The sequence below is a fragment of the Rhinolophus ferrumequinum genome, chromosome 16 (genome assembly GCF_004115265.2).
Source record: "Rhinolophus ferrumequinum isolate MPI-CBG mRhiFer1 chromosome 16, mRhiFer1_v1.p, whole genome shotgun sequence".
Taxonomy (NCBI): Eukaryota; Metazoa; Chordata; class Mammalia; order Chiroptera; family Rhinolophidae; genus Rhinolophus; species Rhinolophus ferrumequinum.
The window spans coordinates 40,534,277-40,557,638 of NC_046299.1; the positions used below are offsets into that span (position 1 = coordinate 40,534,277).

The 23,362-nt window shown below is 37.5% G+C and overlaps 1 protein-coding gene across 25 annotated transcripts in view; it reads right to left on the reverse strand.

Moving 5' to 3' along the window:
- The window catches only part of ANK3 (ankyrin 3), a 473,720-nt gene that overhangs the window by 20,563 nt on the left and 429,795 nt on the right, over positions 1-23,362 (reverse strand). For 14 of the 25 annotated variants that reach the window (XM_033130259.1, XM_033130260.1, XM_033130256.1 and 11 more), the window contains 8 exons: positions 22,974-23,096; positions 22,512-22,538; positions 21,352-21,433; positions 10,737-17,216; positions 8,725-8,799; positions 5,543-5,674; positions 4,484-4,627; positions 1,170-1,845 (listed from right to left, as the gene is read on the reverse strand). In XM_033130259.1, coding sequence (XP_032986150.1) covers positions 1,170-1,845; positions 4,484-4,627; positions 5,543-5,674; positions 8,725-8,799; positions 10,737-17,216; positions 21,352-21,433; positions 22,512-22,538; positions 22,974-23,096 — 7,739 coding nt within the window. Of the gene's footprint in view, positions 1-1,169; positions 1,846-4,483; positions 4,628-5,542; positions 5,675-8,724; positions 8,800-9,428; positions 17,217-21,351; positions 21,434-22,511; positions 22,539-22,973; positions 23,097-23,362 lie in introns of all 25 variants that reach the window. The other 11 variants (XM_033130276.1, XM_033130277.1, XM_033130278.1 and 8 more) reach the window with 8 other exon arrangements.

Sequence of the window (23,362 nt, forward strand, 5' to 3'; positions counted from 1 at the left end):
AGTAAAATATACTTTAGTCTAATGTGCGCATAAAAAAATAATGCCAATTATAATTGAGAGATTATTTGCACCAGTCATTTTTGTAGGCATGCTACAGGCTTTCTTTTTCAATCTATAAAGTGGTGTGAGGCAAGTAGTCATATTCTTATTTCTAAAGCTAATTAAAATGACATTCTCAGAGCTTAAAATTCATCCACAGTCACAAAGTGTCAACCTTATGATGGTGGCATTTGAACTAATGTCTGGAGGACACAAGATTTACCTTTTTAAAGTAAGACCACTATATAAACAACCAAGTTCATGATTAGGGAATTATTTTGGTTATAAACAAATTTCTATCATGGCAATATTATTTGGGGTAAAGAACTGCATATACTATGTTACAAATTATGTTTTATATAATTTGCAACATAGTATGTAGAAAAAAGGAAGGATATATATATATATAAAATGTTAAGTGTTTTTCTTAGAATGGTAGAAAGATGACTTTTCCTTTTTCTTCTCCGCATTTTCTATGTTAACACATTTTAAAAAATGTATGTAAAAGAAATCTACCAAAATTTTAATGGTAGTTATTGTTAGATGATGGGGTTGTATTGTATTGATTTTTCAAATCTGTACTTTAATATTTTGTGTAATAAGCATACTTATATTTGTAGACAGGAAACAATAGAAATGTTTATATTTCTAAAAGACTTGGAATTTTATTGTTCACAGTCTTAGCTGTGGAGGGCGCAGCTCAGTGGCCTATGTGGGAATCGAACCAGCGACCTAGGCATTAGGAGCACAGCGCTCCAATCACTTGAGCCACTGGGCCTGCCCTATTACATTATTTTGAATGAGCATTTATTACCAGCTATATGAAAAGAATAATGTCAGTAATAAACTAGAGAAAAGTAAACTAGTTTTCTAAGTAAAGAATACATAAATCTTTGGCATGTATGTAACACTTTCTCCATTTTACTTCAGACTATCAATAGTTTTAAAAATTATATTTGAGTTTAATGTAACTTTCCCTCTCCAGATTAGCAGAATAACCTTTAAAGCAGGTGTTATTCCAAAACTGGAATGGTAATTTAGAAAAAGACTAATTGCCAAAAAGCATATATTTAAAGCAAACTATGAACATGTAACCTGTTTTATTTTTCCTTATTGAAACAGAGTCATACCTGTCATCCAGTCGATCTAGTAACCCACCGGTTATTCTTCGAGCTTGAGCGGGGGATTCGAGGCTTCCACTTGTCTCGTTCTGCCAACCTGTAATTGAAGACATTTCCAGTTCTGCTTGCTGAACACGCTTAAGAATAGCCTGTACTTTTTCTTCTGTCATCTCCTCAGATTCTACTCCTTCTTCAAGTTGAATGTCCTCAAATAGAGATTTGAGTTTTTCTTCTGTCATCTCCTCATCAGGACCAGATTTTCCTTTCTCTTGCTGCTCAGAGCTTACTCCTACTTTTCTAGTCTGTTTCAATGGCTTTGCTGGTTTAACATCTTTTGGGACCCCAGCCACACTTCGGAGATACTGAGGATACTCACTCAGACGTACATCCTCCAACTGGCTCTCATCTACATCCATTGCTTCAGACATTTCCGTTAAAGGCACTGAGTCTTCAAGTTTGCTGTCTTCTAAGGAAGTGTCTTCTGCAGTTACGACTGGAGGTCCATCTGCTGAATACTCTACATTTACCTGGGAAGGTACTAGCCCATCACTCAGTCTACTGGGGGTCCTAAGGGGAGATTCTATGCTAGAGATATCACTAAAATAATCATCTTGCTGGAAAGGGGTAGGTGGTGTGTAGTGCAACCCTGTGGGAGTTTCCAGTTCCACTTGAAGGGAAGGATAACCTATGGAAGACAGTACATTTGGACTGACTGGAATGAATTAAGAGTACATCAAACAAAAACACATGGAATGACTTAAATTATATCAGGTATGAAAATGTATGAGGAATTACAGAATGGTGATAAATTTATTGGTTTAGTCCAATTAAATGTAATACAATGAAATAAAAGACTAGTGCAAACTATAATAAAATAGAATACTGATTAAGATATAGATCATTTCTATCAATTTTGGTAATATTAATAAAGTAACTTAAAACAGACTAATTTAATCCACTATAAAGTTATCTGTCATTATATAAGATACATTTATTCCACAGCCAAATTAATTATCTTTCTACTTTTAGCATGCAAAATCCATATTGTGGTGGACTGAATACAGCAAGCCACAAGAAACCAATTTTTATGTTACTTTAATAACTCTACGTATAAGCAATTTCTACCCAACTCTATTTTTTACTGATTTCACATAAAATTTACAGCAAAGAAAAACGAATTTAATCTTTGGGAAGCAATGATTATTAGATTCTAGAGGAGTAGCACTAGGAAAAAAAAATCTAAAAGATGTTAGGAAAAGGATTTAAAAAGCCGATAAAGTAGAAAAGATTCCATGTAAAGTCGTCAGGTGTCAATGTGACAAGAGATGAAAGGGTTGTGGTATATATGGAGGTTTTGGGGAACTTGGTGATAGGGGTCCACTCAGAACCATGAATCAAATAAAGAGAAAAAAGGAATGATATACAACAGAGAGAGAAGGAAAACCATTTGCAAAGAACTCTGAATATTCATGGCAATGCTATGAAACACAGAGGTTTATTAACCAGACTACACAAAGTGGAAGGAGAGAGCAATTCCCTTGTTTTACACTTTGCTGAGTGGACTAAAGGACTATTTTTCTCTTTGAGCAGAGAGAAAAGTCAACAATGTTCTGTCTGGTCATGGTGAGGAAAGGAAGTTTCACAAAAGTTCAATGAAGAGGAGAGACAGGAAAAAAAACAGCCAAGCACATTTTCTGAATTATTAGTTTACAAAACTAAAGCTTAATTTTTCATCAGTCCAAGATAAATACCAACTTAGCTTTTGTTGTAAATTCATATTGCTATAGGTAAGTGAACATTTTCTATTATGGTCACCTATAAACCAGAAACTTATTGAAAAGTTGGCTAAGATTAGCTGAGATTTATAATTTGCACAAGTGAAATTTATTTCATATACACATTCCTAAATTTCCCCAATAATTTTTAAAATAAGGAATATAAACTATTATGATCTAGCAACAAAAAGCCTTTGTGAATTTTTTTAATATTCTGATTTTAAAATGTTAAAATTAAATGAAGCTTTCAATTCCATTGAATACTTTCATTGTTTTCTGGTGACCTTGTTTATTAGAGGTACTGTTCTTAAAAAATTTTCCCAATAAAGAATATTAAAAGATTCAGTAAACTAAAACCTGGCAATAATTCATCATTTGATATAAAAATGGTGTATCTTTAGTGCAAAGGAGTTTGATTACCAATATATGGTCTCCCATATAAGACAAGGCATTGAAGAGAGCTTTTTCCAAGGTTCTATGGTATTTATAAGCTTAAAAAGAAACGACTTTCGACATTATTATCCACCATGTTTATGTTATGTGGATAACAAGGTATGCTTTAAATTTTTAACTTTAGTAAGCAGAAACTTTGTAAGCATTTGAGATCTTTTGTCACATAATATGCAGAATTAGAAGTTACAGATTCTTCTTAGTCTAACTTTGGTGGTTTAAAACCGGAAAAAAACCACAAATATCATTTTTTCCCAAAATTTTGAGTAGTAGAAAAATACCCCTAGCTCTTCTTTCTGCCTCCACACTATCATCGATATTTTTTTCCTCAAAATTCATTATAGGAATAAATTCCATTTGTGAAGACAAGCATCTTGAAAAACACTGTAAGACATTTGTTACACTTAATACTTTGATGAACAAAGCCCAAATTTACATAATGAAGGAAAGACGACAATATTATATAAATCCAGCTGATGTAAAAGAAGAATTATGTTATTAGTAACATCTACTCTCATTGAATTAGAAATTATGCTGCCTTTTACATATGACAGACAAAGTAGGGTTTTTTCCAAAGAAATGAATAGCTGCATATGAAGTTAAAATAATGATTAAAATACTTTTCTGAGTGATTAATGTGTCACACTAGACTTTTTTAGTACATGCTTAAATACTTGGTCCCAAAATAGTAATTCACCATTTTACTTAACAATTTGTATACTTTATGCATAATCTTGACCCAATACTTTACTTACTTGGTAAAACAGCTCACAATTTGGTTTTACCTACATTTGAATAAAATAGTTCACTAGTTTTTAAGGTTAATATGAAAATAACAAAAGCAATGCATTCTCTAGGTATTAATCTTTTTTTTTTCCTACTTTTATGGCTCATTATTTGTATTTTATATAACAGATGTTGATCAAGCCTATTCTATAAGAGTGTATATTTGCAGACTCAAGCAGATAAAAGACTGTGAAAATGAGAAATTAAGTCAAGCAAATCACAATTTAGCTGGTTTTAACTGACTGCCTTGTCCTACTACCCTTATACATTTTGTCAAATGACTAAATAAATATGAATACTGAATTCAATTACCATCAACAGGGTCATGGAAAACATTGTTCTCATCTGCAAAACTTCTGGTGCCTGAAATATTTCCATAATCAAATATTGGTCCTTCTAGCAGAGTCACTATATCTATTCGATTAATTTTTGTCAAGACTGAAGTTAAGGCATCCGCTGAAAAAGGAGAAAAAAAGATTGAAAATCCAATTAAATTATTTTCTTCCAGTCGTGACGATATCCACACAAAGGCATGGCTTTTGCGACCCTCCTGGCATTTCAGCTCTTCCTTACTGCAGTGCTGCAGTGTCATCATCCAGAGGGTTCCGAAAACCCACTGCTACAGGGAAGCCATGTTACGGTCTAAAGAATCACTCTGTAAAGCTGTGTTTGGTGACAGCAACATTCATTTCATGTAAGATGCAGAGTACACGAGACTGAAAACAGCTATACTCCTTTTAGTTGTAAGGGGATCCAATATAATTTTAAGCACTTTTCTCTCCTCTTACACTGTCAAAATAGGTCACCCTCATATTTGGTGCTTAGCATTTTAATGACTTAAGGTCAGGCTGACACAGGCAAACCCACAATCACTTACTCCACATTGTTGTGGGTTGGCACTTGCAGTTTATCACAACTCCCCTTTTCTCCTCCCCCGACCCCAACAAAACGAAACCCAATAATATCAGCGAATTCTTTGGCACCACAGACCAAGTTGAATAAAATGATAGGATCTAATTTGATTCTATCCTTGTCTCTCTACCTAGAGATGCACATTCATCTTTAACCATAGCATAACTTCACAGTGTTTCTACCCACGTCCCCCCCACCGCCATGTTTGAACAGCTAGAATTATATTTTCACTTTTGATGGTCACAGAGAGAACTACAGACAAGATGCAAAAAATTCCCTCTCATTTGCCTTTTGCAAGCTTCCTAAAGACAGAAGTTTAGAATATTAGCACTAAACAAGTATAACTTCAAAAGACTTGCTATTACTTTATGATCACTCTGATTTTATTAACAGTAAGCTTAGTTAAAATACTGGATATATGCAATTTTTGAAAGTTAAAGTAAAATAAGTTCAGCATACTTGTAGCATTTTTTCCGTCTCTGGTAACCCATTTTTTTAATAACATGAAGCTTTGAGAAATTAAAGAATTTGGATTTTCCACACGAATTTGATTGATTTCATCCACTGAAAAATTCAGTTCCCTTGCCAGTTCTGTAGAAAAGAAAAAAAGTTACTGAGATTTCAGATTCTACTTTTATCACATATATTTCATAAAAGTAATGCTCAACTGCCACAGAGGAAAAAAAAACAGAAGAAGAAGAAAGAAATTGTATAGTAAAACCTAAGCACAGCCTGGGGCATTAATCTTTATACACTTGATTTCATGAGAAAGTAGTGATCATACGCAGGCTATAATTTAACTCTCCTGCGGCAATTATTTAGTTACAGTTAGATTCCATTTAGTGATTGTTTCATAAAGATTGGTGATCTGTACAAAGAGGATATTTTTGGATTCTTTTAATTCACCCAAATTGTTCTCTCAACTTGAGCAAACTTCATACAAGATACATAGGGAGCTACAATTCATAAATATGAATGGCACGAGAGGCTGGTAGTGTTTTCCATAGGCAATACTCTACTCTGCATGACTGCAAGTTTCATGAACTCCACCTTCAGAGGTTAATGATGCTGCCACTTGTGTAAAAATTAAAAGGGAGATGGCTTTCTGTCCATCTCAATGTATATACTCATACATTCCGTCTTGTTAATGCAGAGAGTATCTCCGGAAAGATACATACGAGTCTGAGTATTAGTGGCTGCCTTGGGAGAGGGAAACGTAGGAGATAAAGATCAGGAGACTTACTTTTCACAGTGTATTTTGTGTACAATTAAAATTTATCAGGTATGTAGTACCGTAAATGAACATAAAAAGTAAGAAATGGGGGAAGAAATCCTTCCATGGAAAAGGAATTGGTCAAGAGTCTATCCTGCTTAAGAAATATTTCCAACAATTTTGCAAAATGCATTCAGAAGCTCAAAAAGTTTATATCCCTTGACCAAGTGATTTTACTTCTAGAAATCTATTGTGGCAATACATAGGGTTGTACACAATGATTTACATACATGAATGTTCATTGTAGGCTTACACTACTGAAAAATTGAAAACAATACACATATTGAACAAAAGAAGAGTTAATTAATGGAATGCAGTGGCTTGCAAACTGTTTTGATCAGGGCCTACAATTAGAAATACATTGCATATCATGGTGTTGTATAAATGAAACAAGGTCATTATGGAGGAGAACTAGCCTTAATACATGTAATACACAGACATGTTCATTTTCATTCTATTCCATTTCAAAACAAAAACAAAGCATGAACTCATTTCATGACTCACTAATGACACACAATTAGAACAAGACCATTGTAAAGTGTGTCTATTGGTTGTTAAAATTTATCTGTAAAAACTAAGATCAGATAATATTTAATTTTGTAGAAACTATGTAATTACAAATACAAAAAGCAGGAAATTACACTGTATATAATGTTTTAAAAGATTTTTAGAAAAATATCAAAGTACATTAAGATGGTAACAGTGATTCTGAGGGACAGACTTAAATTTTGTTCTTCTAAAGGTTAATTTTCCTAATCTTCATTGAGCATGTAATAATTCAAATTTAAAAAGTTAAATTTGTTTTTAAGTTCTTCATCTGTTTTAAGAGACACTCCTGACAGCCCAACAAGCCCTCGCGACGGAACTGTATCCTTTGTCTAGAGACTCAACGGAGAGCAAAGACAGACTGTCACTAAAAATTTTACAGTTTTATGGTTTCATGTCTGGCTGTTCTTGTGTCACATCTTCTCCAAACATTTACTCTGACAGACTAAAGACCGGATTTGCTTATGGAAAATAATCTAATAGTTATGGACACATAATACTGCAAAATCAACATTCGCTCCAGTATATTTTCAGATTACAAGGTCCAATGTTACAATATAAATATTAATTTTATGTTAGCAATATTGACACACAACAAATTGCTATTAGCTCTCAACAACCTGTAAAGAGTTACTCGGACCACCTGTCTTTTCAGAGCTCCACTAGGTTCCTGGTTATTAGCAGTATAAGAGCAGGGACTGGGTGTAGGAGAGAGGTTTAACATGGAGAGGGAGGGGATTTAGGGCATTCTAAGGAGAAAAAATTAGATGACCTTGTTGGCTGTTACCTACTTTCGTATTCTCCCTTTTAGCACCATAGATAATTGCTTCCCTGTGTATAGAATGTATGTCAATGATGGCATGTAAGATGACTTTCGATATGACAATTAACATTAATTTTGACTATTATGTTTTTTGGTTGTACATTAAAAACATACACTCAACCTATAAAAGTTAAAAATTTCTCTGATTCATGTGAGGTAGAATTTGGGGGGTCCAGTTTACATCAAAACTCCAAAGCAGAAATGTCCAGTTGACACAGAACTTTATCTTCATCTTTAACGAAGCAAAATCAAGCTAAATATTACTTTTCTACACACTGTTCATAAATGGTTTCATTCATTTCACAGAACTCAACTGCTTTTGTATGTTGAATAGATGTGTGTGTCCTATTTTAAAAATTTTTAATTCAAAATGTATCACTGTCATCCCTTTATTTTCTTGTTTATATAGTTATTGAAAATGGTCCTTATTTTCCATTATCAAAGTGATTCGAGATTTCCTTTTAATCTTTGGCCATAGTCCACCTAAAAGTATCAGGTAAATAAACATATAGGTAATATGTGTATATAATAAAATTTGTGAAGATGACTCATGAATAATTAAAATTTGTGAAACCTAGGCATGGATCAATTGATCTGTTGCCTAAGAGAGCTGCTCTAAGGGCATAAACTATGTTTAAAAGTTTTGAATTATTTAAAAATCATAGGTCTTAACTATGTTTTCTTTTATGACACAAAATAATTTTGCTATTAGGTAAAAGGCTATCCTATATTACCAGAAATAGCATTGTGAAGAAAGTGCTTAAATTCAATGTAAAATTAGATTTAAATTTCTATTCTTTCATGTAGATGCATAGAAAAGGCTTTGAAAAATACAGTATATAGGTATTAACAGTAATTATCTCTGGGTAGGTAGGATTATGGGTGATAAGAATATCTTTTACTCATTGCTTATTTCTGTTTTTTACAATGAACTACTTGTGGATAAGACAAAGAAATTAAGACATGGTATCTGTTTCATTCAGGAGTATACACACTTACCTGTCCAACTAAGTCCCAGGTGATCGGCTACTATTGCCATCCTGATATCTGTCCGTTCACATGGACTCTGTGGACCTACGATTTACAATTTCTTAATTAAAATAATCATCAAGAAAAAATACGACACTGGAAAATTGCTTTTAGCAGTACTCAGATTTTACAGAGAGACTAATGCTAACACTGTACACTTAAATGTGTCCTAATCACCCACATGAACACTTCTCCTTTTACATGGCTCACTTGGTTTCACCTGCGTCAGGCCAAATGTCACACTACACGGATGCTGAATGTAATGGAACTGCACATGCTGACAAGCTAGCTACTTGACAACAGTTACAGAAGTGTTGTGTTGGTGAAAACACCATGATGGGATTTCCACATCTGTGCTTTTACTTTGACAGAATCATATCCATTAGCACATTAAAAAAAAACAAAAAATGTTGCTCATTTTGAATGACACCAATATCTTCAGCATGCTTCCCTAGCTGTCTATAGTGTAGTTCGGTTAAAAGGAAGAAAGAGGAGTATATAGACAGCACATACAGATGACAATGACAGAATGAGAAACTACGGTTAAGTCACTCCACAGGCAATCACAACAGTTCATGCACTAGGGTCTACGAGTTGGAAAGTGTTTACAAACTATGCTCGTTCTCCAGGATGTGAGCAGAGTGCTCGAGAAACCTGACTGCCTTCATTCTCACCAGTCCTCCTACTGCTCCTTTTCTCACTGCCGGCCTTTTCACTCTTTGATTTTAAAGGTGCTGCCTCTGTTTTCTTATCTCTAGCAGACTTCGTTGTAACTGAAGGCTGGCCACCCCGGGAACTCTCGGACAACGACGTGTTTCTTGAAGTACTGTCTTCCTCATCCGACAACTCAGACTGCATCTTTTTTTCTTCTTCAGAGAGGCGGTCCACAAGCTTTAAGGTCTCACCACTAATGCCCTTAAAATATTCAATGGAATGTTTACATACTTCCTTAAGCTGACTTTTCCTAATTTTAACTGTGGTGGTGCTGGTGGTGGTGGTGGTAGTGGTGGTGACACAGGTAGATCTTACCTTTACTGGCAACTTGGATGGAAGTTGTTTGGCCTTGTCTTTCTCTGACTGCCCTTGCTTTTGTGTGGCACATGCTTTTCTAACTGAAACTAGGTTATCCCTGTGTGTGTTTTTTACTGGAATTCTGGATTTGACATCTACACATGAAGAAGATGTAAGGGTTTTGGTTTTCTCAGATTCATTAACCTGCTTCATTTTACTCACTTTAGTGTTTGGCATATGATTTGGTGGGAAGATATCTTTTGGTGAAGTGGCCTTTATGGGAAGTTTGGATTTTCGCCTAATCCCTATCGATTCCTTTGTCTTTTGCTGTTCTCCAAGAACTTTCTGCTTATCTCTTACACAGTGTCCTTGCAGTACCCCTGTCTTTTTTCCTGATGAGGTTTTCACTGGATTAGCTTTCTCTGTGGTACAAGTGGGTGCAGAATGTTCTGTCAAAACTATTTTACTTGTAATGTTATCTGTCTGTATAGTGGAAGAATCCAAATTGTTGTTGTTATTAAAGTTATCTTTTTGAAAATCATGTTTTTCTTGGGGCCTAGCGCCCATGTGGCTATTGGCTGAATTTGCCAGCACTGTTGTAGTTTCATTCTCTACTCCCTGACAACTGGTCATCACAGCTTCTATCTTATCTGTTACTTCTCCAGGGCCTTCTTTCTTCATGGTCATGGTGGATGCAGAAATTCCCATTTTTATAGGCGTGCGCAACTTGGGATCAACTTTAGAGGTGTTAGTGGCTGCTGATTTCTCCAGGGAGCCACTACTGGATGTGCCTTCCTGACACTCTCCGCTGGTCGGGATGCTGGGGTTAGGTTCGACTGTAGGTGCCTCTACATTTCTCTCTAGATTGGTTTCTACAGTGGTGTCCCCTGACTGTGGCTGTGGTGTGGCAGTGACCATACTTTTATCCCCTTCCCCCTGGTCCCCTGACTTCCCTTCAGAAGTATGCTCACCAATCTGGAAAAATTGGAGCCTCTCTTCAACAAAATCCCTCTTGCTCATGTCAATTGCACCACTGCGAGTCATCTCAAACATTTTTCCTTCATGAAATGGGAAGGGGTTAGGCTCACTAGTTGGGGTACTTTCATCGGTTGGCGTTCTGGCTGGCGTTGTGTCAGGGGTGGTTGCTGGAGAGCGGTCTTCCACAGCCAGACCAAATGGCTTAGATTCATCTTCCCGTGATTTACTGTCAAACACTTCATCATCCCCTCGGTTATTAGACCAAGGGTCAAAATCTAGACCTTTGGTAGCTACTGTTTTAAAAGGAGTGGCAAATTCTTCATCTACTTTGTAACTGAAATAAGTATCAGGAAACACTGATCTGTCAGGATGTCTGCCTTCTAGTGTGAAAAACTGGGCCCCTGACTTCTGATCAGTCTTATCAAGAGTCTTTTCAGAGGAAGAACTTTTAGAAGGTGGCTTATCTTCATCTGGTCCCACTCTTCCCTCCTCCTCGATAACTTCAAGTTTACTTTGGCTAAAGGAGCGGTCAGCTGGCTTCAGAATGCCTTCTGTGTTCCAGACATCTTTCTTAATTTCCATTGTTTGACTTGGGAGTTTAGAATCACTCTCTGTCAAGCCATCATCTTCATCTTGTAGGTCGTAGCCATCTAGAGAGTCAATCTCTGTGGCATCTGTATCATGAGAAAACTCGGCTGTGGTAGCAATGGAACACTCTGTGATGGACTGGTCATTGTTTCCATTCTGGGCAGTTTCATTCTGAGGTGAATCAAGGCCAAGGCCAAATTCGTTATCTTTTCCAGATCCATTAGTTTCCAATTCTTTCTGGGTGGAAGCCTTTTCAGCAGAAGCTTTGGATTTTGTCATTTCTTTTTGTTCACTGTCTGCTTCCTTTAATTTGAAGGTATATTTTTTAACCGGGACTGGTTGATAAATAGATTCGTCATCGCTCGAATCACTGACATCTGCCCCAGGAGGAACTGGGGAAGGTGGCTGCACTCTGATGACAGGTTCCGCCAGCTGGTACTTGTCGTGCTCGTCTTGCAGACTGACTTCAATCATGTCGACCTCTCTTTCAGGGAGATAATGATTCTTATCTGACTCAATCTGGTCTGCATCCAGTGGTGGAGGAGGGGGAAATTCAATATAGGCAACTCTGTTATTTTTGGGTCTTTGGTTAGAGTCTTTGCTCACACTGTTGGGCATTTCGTGTGCAACTGTTGTTCTTTCCTCCACTGTAGTCTGCTTTAAGGAGGATGACTTAGCCTGCTCCTCCTCCTCAGATTCCTCAGAAACCTCGGGAATTGGGCTGGGTTTGCCTGGTATATAAGCTATGAGTGAGTCTGGTGTCTTAGACGTAAATTCATAACTCACTTCCTCTGAACTGGGTGTTTCTGGGGTTAAAGGGCTTTTTCCAGAGCTATCTAGAAAGGAAACTTGCTCTAGAGTATCATCTTCTGGACTACCTTGGGGAGAAGGAGGTTGCTTTTGCTGTCTAGTTGTATAAAAGGTCCCCCTGGTCTCTTGTACTGTCTTACATTCCTGACTTATGATTTTTTTCACACTTCCTTGTTGTATCTCCTTTTCGTATTGCTTCCCCACCTGTACAAAACTGACATAAACAGGTAAAGTTTTTATCTCTTTCCCTCCCTCTGTCTGGGCTAGTGGTGCAACTTTGTCCAATCCGTCAATGGGACTATGGTCAAATACATCACTAGAAGGAGATTCTTTCCCTGGGCTAAACTCTAAAGAATCAGGAGATTTGGTGGGAGACATTTCAGTTTCATCAAGAGGCGGGCACAAGCCTACATAACTCTGATGTTTGGAAACTTTGCTGATTTCTGAATAGGTAACTTTTTCATCTTCTAGAGAATTAAAGTGCTGTGTCTCAACTGTCTCTTTACTCATACTTGATTGGGGTAACTTTTGTGATAGTTCACATTTTGGAAATGAAGACTGCTCACAAAAACCATCGGGAATATTAGAAGACGGCATTCTCCTTTCGTCAGCCACTCTTACTGGGATGTGCGACGTTGCTGAGCTCTCACTTCTCCTGGAAGGTTGACCAAGACATCCACCAGGACGTTCCCCTTCTTTAACAACATATTCCCTATATAAGACTTTTTTGGAGGGAGATTTTACAGTCATTTCTTTAATTTCTGAGAGAGAGCCATTTGTTAACAATTTGTGTTCTCTCTCAGTCACAGACAAAAATTCATTCCTTTGATCAACAATTTTACTATCAGAGTGACCAACGTGATTCTCTCTTACATCATGAACAAGTACATGCGAAAGTTTTTCTTTCTGCGACTTATTGTTAGTGGCTCCAGAACTTTCCCATGTTCTAAAGACCTTTTTGTCCCATGGTCCCTTAGTTGCTAAATCTGAGGTTACATGACATGTCAAGTCTTTAGCCTGTTGTTCGGAAAAATAGTCAGGCACTGCTTTACTTGACATTTCAGTTCTTTGTTTTTTCACATCATCAGAGCCAGAATCATTTACAACAATTTCATTGCTTTGGTCATGCTCGTCTTTAGCTTTTAATACCATAAAATCTTTCTGCACAGATACACTTTCATCTGAGAGGTCTACGGCCTTCTGCTGTTTTTCTCTAGCAAAAACTTGGTAGACAGGTAGCTTGCTCTCCTGGATTTTTTTAACTGGGATTCTGGATTGGCCATCTGTCTTTTTGTCTTGAAGCATGTCCTTACTTTTGGCCTGTGTGCCTTGTTCAAATTTTAACCTAATGGAACTGAGTTTAGATTGTTTGAGCTGAAACCCAGACTGGGGCCCTTCTGGTGCTTTGCTCTGGGAAATACTTCCTTTGGCTTCCTCTGTGGATTTGCTGTCCTCAGTATGTTCGGAAAGAAGCTTCTTCTCCGGGCTGCTAGGCAGACTGGATGCTTTCCTCTCATCAGCTTTGGGGAAGCCTTGTCCGTCACGGCCATGCTGCCTGGCCTTAACCCACTCATCGCTGGATGCCAACAGCTCTGTCAGCAGTACTTTTTCAGGGCTGCTACTGGTAGAGCTTTGAGAAGAGTATTCTTTGCCATTTTTAGGGCGTGGCTTTTTCTCTGGGGACTGCAGTTCATCATTCAGCTTTTCAGTTTTGTCACGAAAAAACTGTGACACTTCAGTCAGTTTTTCTTCAGCTTCTTTCACAGTCCTGTCCACCCTATCTTCATATATCAACTTCTCTCTACCTCTGTCTAATCTGTCCTCAGTGAAGCGCATCCACATGGCATGTTTTGGACTACTAACATCGCCAGAATAGTGCAACACTGTCACTTTATCAAAATGCTCATCTTTAGACACTTTACCTACACCATTTTCGGACACATCTTTATAGATTTTGGAGAGAATTTCTTTTTTGGGGGCAGTGACTACTTTTTCTCTGGACCGCTTATCAGACCCCTGTAACTCTGAGCTAGGGGGTCCTGCATGGTCTGTAACCGATTCCTCGGTATCAGAATGAGACACATCTAGCTTTTCTGACAGAAGCATTTTCTCAGCAAACCTGTAAGACTCCCCTCTTAGTTCTGACAACTCATCGTCATGGTATTCTATTGAGTGTTGACTCAAAAGTTTCAATGTTTTATAAGAGTCATCAGATACGAGTTGAGCAGAACTAGGGCGACTATCTTCTTCTTGGGACACAGGAGTGTTTACTCTGGAAGACTCCAGATAAGAAGGCAGTGACTCTTCGGCAGTAAGTTCTTCTTCTTCTTGCTGACCCTGTTCCTCTGAACAAGGGAAAGCATCGTGTTTTTCTGGCAGAAAATCTTTTAGGTTAATATCTCCCCGGGATAAGTCTTTCTGATATACATACATTTCCTTTTCTGGATGCTTTTTGGTTTCTCTAATAATGACTTCAGTGGGCTCAGCTTGGTTACCTTTTTCGATGTGGACTTCTATTATACGCTCCAGTTTGGGTTTCATTTGGTTGTCCTTCTCTGCATGCTGGGATGAGGTTTCAGCAGCAGACTTGTGAACATCTGGAGACACTGCAGACTTATGTTCAAACAGACCTGCCAGTTCTTTGGAAGGATCGCGCCCGGACTGAAAGGCCTTCATGATGTCATGGACGGACATGGTTTCTTCAATTCTTTCAGAGGCACCTTCACTGCCGGGTGGAGAATGATACACCATTCTGGTGGTTGTGGTTATGTGAGTCTCTTCCTTAACACGCATGCCTTTGCTCAAAACTCGACTGTGGTCATCTTCTTCACTACTGGCTTTCATTTGAAATGCTTTCACTTTTTCTTTAATACTAGAAGTGGTGGGCTTTGGTTCTAATTCCATAAAAGGAGGTGATGGTTTGGGTGACACGGGTTCCTCTGTTTGGGACGGGGGAGATTCTCCAGCTGAGGGCTCATAGCTCCTGATCACATGAACCACTTCAGTTCTTGTTTCTGTAATGACAGGAGGGATGGGGACTTCGTGAAAAAGTGGTTTAGGACCAGTGCTTTCAGCACTTTGTGGGGCCGAAGGTGTTTTTTCACTTCTTGTTTCAAAGCCACTGTCAGACAAGGGACTTTTATCTTGGTCATGCTGAGAAAAGTCATCGGGAGACTCTAAAATCGTATCTGTTCCAAAAAAGGAATCAGCCATTTTACATAATTCTTTCTCAGAGGTGGAAGGCCTCATGGAGGCTGGAGGCATTTTGAGTTTGTGTTCCTGCAAAGCCATTGCTGGTTTTAAAATTCTTTTCTGTCTCTCTTCACCATCCTTCTTTGCATCCTCAAACTTGTACTTTAAGTTTGTCAGTGAACTACTCCCAATATCATTTGTTAGGTAATCAATGACTTTGGTCAAGTTATAATCCTTTTCGGAAGCAGCTTTTGCTTTTACTTGCACTCTCTCTGGCAGAGATGGAGAATGGCTTGCAGCAGCTTGTCTTGCTTCTCTTATCTCTTCTGAACTAAATTCTGTCCAGTCATCTTCGGGAGAGTGTCCTTTGTCACTCTTTGGTGATTTCGGTGGCCCTTTATTATCTACACACACATCTTTCTTAAGGATCTCACTCACTTTCACCAAGTCTTCCTTTACTTTCTCGACAATTTTGAAAGGTTCTTCATCGTCAATTCTCCCTTCTTTGGGGAGTTCAGGTTGGAATGGCTTCTCCTCGGGCACGTCTGTTTGTAGTATAGCAGTCATGCGCATTAGGTCCTCTTTCATTTCAGCCACGTCTTTTAAGATCTCCTGACTGGAAGATAAAGAAGATGGTGTAGACAACTTAAGGGCAGAGGGTGCAAGGAACAAAGATGACTTAACCGGAGATGAAGTTCGACTGCAAGGGGGCTGAGGACGTGTCTCCGTAGTCAATGTTTTAATGGGTGACAGCAAGGCTGCTGCTGATTTTGTAAGTGAATTAGAGTCTGGAAGTTTCTTTAATGCTGGTTCTGGCAAAACATTGACTACAGAGTATACTGGCACTGTGATTATTGATGAAGTTACAGATGAGGTAGTTGCAGATAGAGACGACCCAAGGGATGTATAGAGTGCACTTGCGGAAGGAGTTCTTAGAGACTGAAAAGCTGACGGTGCGGAAGAAACATATGACCTGAGTGGGGAAAATGGCATTGCTGTCGTGGTAGAAAACACTTTCTCTACTGTGTCTGTAGCCGCATTGACCACAGAGCTCACAGAGTTTGTAGCTGTAGAAATTTTTTCCTGTAACGTGGCAGTGGCTTTGCATCCATTAATTAAAGTTGAAGAGGATGGATACTTCAGAGGGGAAATAGATCCATTGACTAATGCTACCTCGGCATGTCCAGGCATCTGTTTCACAGGTGATGAGAGAGAAGAGGCCATGGTAACTTTAGCTGATGAAATGACATCAACTGCTGATTTAGCTGGAGACATCACTGACTTTAAAGGCGAAGATATTAGCGGCGCCGCTGATGTAATAATTGACTTAAATGGCAAACTTGAGGAATACATATTAATGTTTGATTTGGGGGAGGCAGGGGGTGTCATAGTAATCGAAGACCTCTCCAAAAGAGACCCTGCTGTCGTCACTGGAGAGGTTCGAGAGGAAAACGTAGAATTGGATGCCAGCCCTTTTAAAGGCGAGGCCTCCGTGACTGTGGGAGCTCTAACCAGGGTACCAGAGGAAACCTGGATATTGTATGGAGATTGTGACACCACTGTTTTTATTGGTGAAGAAATTGTCCGAAAAGATCTAATTGGAGATGCCACATCACTAATGGATTTAACTGAAGATGTAGTTGACGCGCCTAAAGTGGATTTGATTGGAGAAGGAGTCGAAACAGACCAAATGGATTTTAACGGAGAAGCGGATGGCGTATTAGAGGAAGAACTTGATAAGGAAGTGAAGCCTGACTTGGCTGGCCCGGGCACTGTAATCGGAGCTGTGGTCCAGGACTGGTATGGTCTTGTAGAAAAGAATGGCTTGTATGAGTAAGAGGTGGGGAGGGATCTTGTTGCTCCTGCACTCCGTTCAACTGTTTCTTAAATTTTAAAATGAAATCAAACACAAAAATCAACAAAAATGGTTGAGAAACAGAGAGACCAGAGAAAAAATTGGTCAGTAAACTTTGAAATATTACAAAAGCAAGTACAATTGTTTGCATGATTTAGAATGGAGGAGGCAAAAGGAACAATTAAGTAAAAGAGGAAAAAAAATTCTACAGACATAACTACTCCAAAGTTAAAAAAAAAAACCCAAAAAAACACACAAAAAAAACAACGAAATAAATATAACACAGAGCAATGTGAAATGAAAGACAGAAAAAGCACGTTGCAAATAAATAGGCCAACAATGAAAAAATAGAAAACATGAGGAAAGAATTAATGATGAAAAATAACCACAATGGAAAACGGTTCCCTTACTTCCTATTGACTTTCTTATGTGCTGGTTTTGAAATATCAGTAGCCGTTCTGTTTTGCCTGTATAGGTACATGTTTGTTTTGTGCAACCATAAAACTCTCATTTTAGTAATTTCTAATGTTCCCTCTCCTTGAACCTTTTGGTGATCCAGATTGCACCTATTTAGAACCATATCAATGTATGTAGCTATACATTAAATATCTAAAAGTCTTTTTAGGAAACCACTCAAGCCTATTTCATGCAGAATCCAAAATAACTTTTAAGTGACAGGCAACTGATGTGCAAACTGTGAAGCCACTGGATTTTTAATCTGTATCTTCCATGCACAATTCGGTTATGCTTTACACCCATAAAAAGCCAATAAGAGCAAGAAATTTTCTGAGTCAGAATTTTAAAGGAAAACAAAGAAAAGGAATGTTTGCATTTATTGTTTCCATGCAGTATATTCCTTTTGGTGAGGAAAAAAGAAAATGTAATATGAAATGATTTTAAAAATGCATGTGAACACACACACAAAGGGAAAAAAAAACCCGAGAAAATATGGTTCATGGTTACCATAAGCAAGCAAAGCAACTGAAAACATTTTATCATGCACAATGTATCATGGCAAACAAGCCAATGAAGTAATACAATTTTTATGCCATAGTATGCACAATATATAAACTTTAAAAATACTTTCACAAGAGCATTTAGAAAGAAGAGTACACTTTTTCCATGAGATGTGAAACTTGGTACCTTTTGAGATTTTAGGAAAACATTTCATACTGCACATTAAAAATACATTTGCAACTAGATATATTCATATCTGAGGTTGTCTTCATTATGGATAAAAACATATAGTTTATCTTATATTTTTTCATAATCTATTATACTTTTAATTCTCAAAAGGTATCATGGGGAAAATCTAAAAAGCACATTCTTATTTTTGACACCCCTATATTTAAGTATCTACAGAGGGACATAATATTTTTCTGTATGTACATATATAATCACTGGCAGGGGTACCAATCCTGGTACCTTCCCAGAAGGGTACCCATGGGACTCATGGATACCCCAAACACTGGAGCTTCATGAGGTAGGCCTATCATTAGGGAAAGTGGATTTCCTACCAGCATTCTTCTGGAAATGGGACAAGAAGCACACGCATGATGTAAACGCACTCGCTGGGGGAGAGCAAACACACACTTAGCCCTACTTCTACAACTTTAACAAACAAACCGAGCAGTCACAGATATTTGGGATGCCTGCAAAGGGCTAACATTTATGTCACAGCTGAGTACAGTCTCACTCCCAGAAAGTACTGGTTCAGAATAATAATGAAAGGTTAAGAGGAGATGAGATTCTGCTTCATCTTTTATACTCTTCATGCTGTGCTCATGCCATCGCTACAGTCCAGTGCTTGGATTTGCAGCTACTCCCACAAGGGTGAAAATTTTCATTCCCAGTGTACATTTAAATTCAAACATTCAGCACATACCCTTTTCTAGGCTTACATATTATTCTAAAGAAAAGCGGGGGAACTAAAACAAATCTCACCCATTCATTACCTCTCTTGGCCATAAATTTCAGTATCATATTGCCAAACTTGGTTAGAAACACCACATTGCATGTGGAAGGTCTGGCGATTCCTTCAATTCAGGGATTTGGGCTCGGTCTAACGTCTCAAGAGAATTTATTTTTATAACTACCGGAAACTGGCAGTGTATCTCTCCTTTATCATTGAAGGTTGGCTCCATCAAGCAAAAAAGTCTTCTGCACCATGTCTGCAGTCTTATACTTTGCATGAAACAGTCAACTTACTATTTGGTTACAAATTTTATGATACCCTTTATAACAAAGGGAATTTCTGGATTTCGGGCACTGAATTACACCAGAATTTATTATTGTTTCAGTGGGGGGGATGGGAAAGACAGGGCGATGAGGGAAAAGCTGCGTTTACTTGGAGTTCTAACCAATTCAGGAGCCATGCATTTTCTGTGAGCCCCTCTTAGACCTTTCCATTCCTCCATTCACCACCCTTATGCTCTCGTTCATAAAACTGAGGAAAGTATTGGTTTTGAAGACAAAGCTACATGTACCTTAACTGACATTAACCAAAAAGTAGCAACACTTGCATAAGCGGGAAAAATTCAATTGACTTAGCACACACCTGCCTTTACAACTCATTATTTCCCCCCCAAAATACTTTAGGGAGCAGAATCAGATGGGAGTTCACCTGCCCAGAGGGCCTCTGGCCTAAAGTAGCTGGTCCGTGGAGCTTGTACAAAGCTTAAGGATATTGCCGGGGATTCCCAACCAGCTGCTCAGTGAGTGCCTGAGCTTCAGGGCAAACAGTAGTATTCCAAGGAAAACTTCTACCTAGGAAATGTAGTTGTATTGAAAAACCACCTACTTACACACACACACACACACACACACACACACACCTTCTCTGCCTTTTATTAATAGTTTAATGAGAGTTAATTTCAGCCTTTATGATTTTGGAAGGATTTAGACATTTTGCTAGAGGGAAAAAAATTAGACCTGGAAGCACATTTCACGCATATAGTAGGGCTTCATTGCTCTTATGCTCCTTGTTTTGTGTCTGAATATAGACACTTTCCAAGTAGTGAAGGAGCTGGACTCCAGAAGATTATGTTAAGACCACCAGCATTAAGTAATTTCCTTTTGCACATTTTATGTGCTATGTTGGCCCAAAGAAACAAGAATTCAGGAAAGGTGGGAAAAACCAAAGCTGTGGCTCTTCCTGATAGGTTTTCAATAATCCCCTGAACTTGAGTCTGCGAGTAATGGGAAATAGCTAGAAATGAGTCACTAATTTGAAAAAAAAAGCTTTTTGTACAAATCTTTCTCTGATGGTTAAAGTGGCCCCACTATATCAATCAAACACAGTGCTACTCTTATTCTCCTACTTCCTACGGAGGGAGGGGAACACTTGAGGGCTACAGTGATCACCAGAGGTAATAACTATAAGGATGAGGAAAGGAGAAGGAGGAGGGAGGAGCACAGAGAGAGAGAATCTATATGAATAGATATGACTGAATGAATCTATACCTTTATACTTGCAAGCCAGTTAGCAATGGACCAAAATATTAGTAATCACTGAGACAGGAAAAGGGTTTAACCAATCTAGTGAAGACTACTAGCCTTAGAACCGATTTAATAAAGGGCAGGGGGAATGAGCAGAGGGGAGGGAGAAAGAGAGAGGAAAGGAGGAAATAAGAAATCAGTAAACAAATGCTACCTCAAGAAGGTAAGAAAATATAATTCTTTCAAAGTGGGAAGAAAAAGATTCATTACTCAAATATGATGACCTACCGACAAAAAGAAAAATGAGACGACAACTAAAGTTACTTCATCATCCATTTTACCATCTCGCATGTATAAAAGTGAATATTTTCTCTTTTGAGCACAGATTTAAAGCAACATCACTACAACATTATTTCCTTGCATAGTTAACAATCAAACTGAAATCAAAGTTTTTAAAGACAAGCAATAGATGTTTCTAAGTAAAAATAAAATAAAAAAATAAAAATAATGCTTTAAAAACTGTTTTGAAGCTATGATTTAGGGGTGTTTGTGCTTCAGATCTTCAACTATGTATAATATGTTACTTAGATTTCATGATAAAGTTTTCTTACAGGCAATTTTTCTTTAGTCATTGGTTTTCAAATGACCCCAAACTGAGATTGTATAGAAAAAATGTCTCTTCTTATAAAAATCCACATAGATTAGTAAATGTGTTAGAAACTCACTCATTCCAGGCTCAGTCAAGTAGCTGTAACGCTTACGTAAAGCTAAAGATGCAAAGCTCTGTCGTCTATCTGCTTTTTCAGCCTGGAAAAGAAAAACAAAAACAGACTATATCCAACTTCCTTGTGACAGCTGCACAGTGTAGAAATATTCTGTAGGATGTTATATTGATATCTTGTTTATCCTTATTTTTCTTCTTATGGATTTTCCTCATGAAAATGTGATTCTACAACCCCACCCCAATGTCTCAAACAAATAACCCATCATTTAGCAGATATATGAGCACCAACACAGCAGACTACAGGGAACTACAAATAAAAGACGAGCGTTGCAGAGACTTCGGATGCTGAGCAGCAAATTTTTCCATGTTCATTCATATCGAAAGCACATATATCAATCACAATGTACACTCACTCTATGTGAGTACATTCTAGGAAAAAAGGCACACAAAGTTTATTATTCTCATTACTGCTGTTGCTTCCATATGTTAATAAGCATAAAGTATAGATGAGGAGTTTAAAAACAGGTTAATGTGTTATTAGGAATAATGTTACCGAGTCTTAAGCCTGATGATTATATTTATTACTGAGGGGTGAGTTTTAAAAATCCAATTATCATCTAAGTTGGAGAAATATTAGATAACTTGTAAGGAAAAATTCATTCAAAGCTTAATTGAACAGCTATACCTTTAAATAAATGGCCAGGATAAATTTCTTTAAATATAAAATGTTGATCAATAGCCACTGAGTACATATTTACATTATATAAAACAAAAGTTGATTTATACAATAAAATTTCACATATTAACCGTGATCTTGATTTCAAAGTTATAACAGTTGATACTAGGTGAAAATATGCACAAATGTATATTTATTTATATATGCCAATCTTTCCCATTTAAAAATATTTAAAGAACTTTAGTTCATTTTTTTAAATCATTAGCGGGATTGTGATTTTATTGAATGTACTGAAGTACTCTTATGTATATGTGGAGGAAGAGTAAACCATTCTTTAAGAAAAATATATACTCTTTACCATACTTAAGCCAAGATCTGCAAAAATATAATATGTTTCCCACATTTCAGCCCTCTGCAACTTCTTTTATACAGATTCAATTTCTATTCTATCTCTGATAGAGTAAAAGCAGAAGTGTTCATATTACCTCATCATCTTGATCTGACTCTGTCTCCTTTTGGTTCCAAGATGCATTGCAGAGACAAGGAATATTATAATGGACAGCAGGGAAAAGAATATCAGGATATGAAAAAGACTCAGTAGGGAGCACAAAATGCAAGCTGATTTAGAAGGCAAAGCAAATCAAAAGAAGCCAACAAAAATTATCAAGAACTGTACATCCACAGCAAATTAATGTGATGTTATTTGAAAGCATAAAAATCTATGTACTACCAGCAGAAGCAGAAGCAATAAACAGAGGACTCCATCATATAAACTGTAAGAATGTGACACCACAGTAACAAGACTTAGTCAATCTACACAAAGAGACTAATAAAACTTGTTTCAAGAGCTTTAATCACTTTACAAAGCATTCCTTAATTGCATACCAAGGGCCCACTTCTTCAACACCAGGGAAAGAAAGTTAAAATAAACCACTATTAAAAGATACCTTTTTATGTGCTGGTAGAGTGATATTTAAGTTGCAAACAGCTGTTTGAGGCAGTCCTTTTGTTGTCTTTGGTTCTTTCAGAAAAGACAGACGACCACAAGGCTCTTGGCTGGTGTCTCTAATCTAGAAGAATTTATGTAGTTGACAATTATGGAAAGGGACTTTTTTGAGGATGCCTGTCTGTACAAGAGCTAAGCATGTTTGTTTTATGGAGCTCTTCAAGAGGCAGGAAAAGGGAAAAGGTGGTGATAACAGTTACATGTCAACCAAGGTGATCACATTTAAACTCAGCAAGGTTTAGAATGTTCAATTCCTAGTCTAAACACAGGGTTGTTGTGTCTCCTTGTCTTATCTTGACAATTCATTGCATACTCTGGGCTGTATGCATT